Source organism: Malurus melanocephalus, unplaced genomic scaffold (assembly GCF_030028575.1).
Source record: "Malurus melanocephalus ecotype Western Australia unplaced genomic scaffold, MMel_1.1 scaffold_201, whole genome shotgun sequence".
NCBI classification, from domain to species: domain Eukaryota; kingdom Metazoa; phylum Chordata; class Aves; order Passeriformes; family Maluridae; genus Malurus; species Malurus melanocephalus.
In genome coordinates this window covers 21,341-22,413 of record NW_026623433.1, presented here as the reverse complement: position 1 = coordinate 22,413, position 1,073 = coordinate 21,341, and the positions used below count along the sequence as shown (strand labels likewise).

The 1,073-nt window shown below is 49.0% G+C and overlaps 1 protein-coding gene across 9 annotated transcripts in view; it reads left to right on the top strand.

The window, feature by feature from the left end:
• The window catches only part of ST14 (ST14 transmembrane serine protease matriptase), a 32,438-nt gene extending 31,371 nt beyond the window's left edge, over positions 1-1,067 (top strand). For all 9 annotated transcript variants that reach the window (XM_057373554.1, XM_057373553.1, XM_057373552.1 and 6 more), the window contains one exon: positions 245-1,067. In XM_057373554.1, coding sequence (XP_057229537.1) covers positions 245-406 — 162 coding nt within the window. In that variant the 3' untranslated portion in view covers positions 407-1,067. The remainder of the gene's footprint in view (positions 1-244) is intronic.
• The last annotated feature ends 6 nt before the right edge of the window (positions 1,068-1,073 follow it).

Below are 1,073 nucleotides of genomic sequence, written 5' to 3'. Positions count from 1 at the left end.
AGCCCAGCTGCTTGACTGGTATTTTACAGCTCTTTGTTCTGGCACTGTGGCTCTTACTGCCATACTTAAATATTTATTTCAGGGAATGGCCAAAAAATTGTAATGACAGCTGACTTAGAATAGTTTTTGAGACGGGGATTTACTGATTGATTATTTCTTGCTCAGTTTTTGTGATTGACTTTCATACTGTGCACAAGGGTGATGTATGGGGTTGGTACTTACGCTCCTGTGTGGTTCTGTGCAGGGAGACTCCGGGGGGCCCCTGGTCAGTGTGGAGCCCAGCAGTCGGATGTTCCTGGCTGGTGTGGTGAGCTGGGGTGATGGTTGTGCCCAGAGGAACAAACCTGGKGTGTACAGCCGGCTCACAAGCCTGCGAGACTGGATCCAGGAGCACACAGGCCTCTAGGGATGGATCCCTGCCTGGACACCTCTTGGACAGCACTGGCTGGAGACACTTGGCAGTGCCAGCCATGCACAGCCTCTACTGTGAACTTCAACCCTCCCTCTACCTCGCTGCGAGCGCCTGGGACTSCACGTGCAGTCAGAGCTGATGGTTTGGTTTAGCCCTTAGTCTTAGAAATCCATGTTTGGAGAAGTTTGCCATGGTGGGTAAGCTAGTTGCAGCTCCCATTAACAATTTGAATGAGCAATCATTTAGGATTACATATAATAATAAACTTCAAAAAAATCAAATAAAAAAAAAAGACACTTTGCGTGTTAAAGGCAAACTTTAGTGGACAGGTTCAAAAAAAAGATTTCAACATATGCATAGTCATGCATTTGTTTTCAAATAGCCATCCATACCCCCTTCTCTAGTGTTCAGCTATGGGGGGGGGGGGTTGTAGGGAGGTCTTACTATAGTTTTGGGGGGACTCCCTTTGGGATCTCTCCCTTGTCCTGCACCATGGTCTCCTCCTTCTGTCCTCTGTCCAACTCTGCTTCCAGCATGGCCAAGTCCAGGGCTGGGGACCTGAAAGATGTTGGGCTGAGACACCATCACTCACCCCTAGGGAAGCCACAGGCAGCGCTCAAACACCATCATTCACCCCAAAGAAGACCATGGGCAGGGCTCA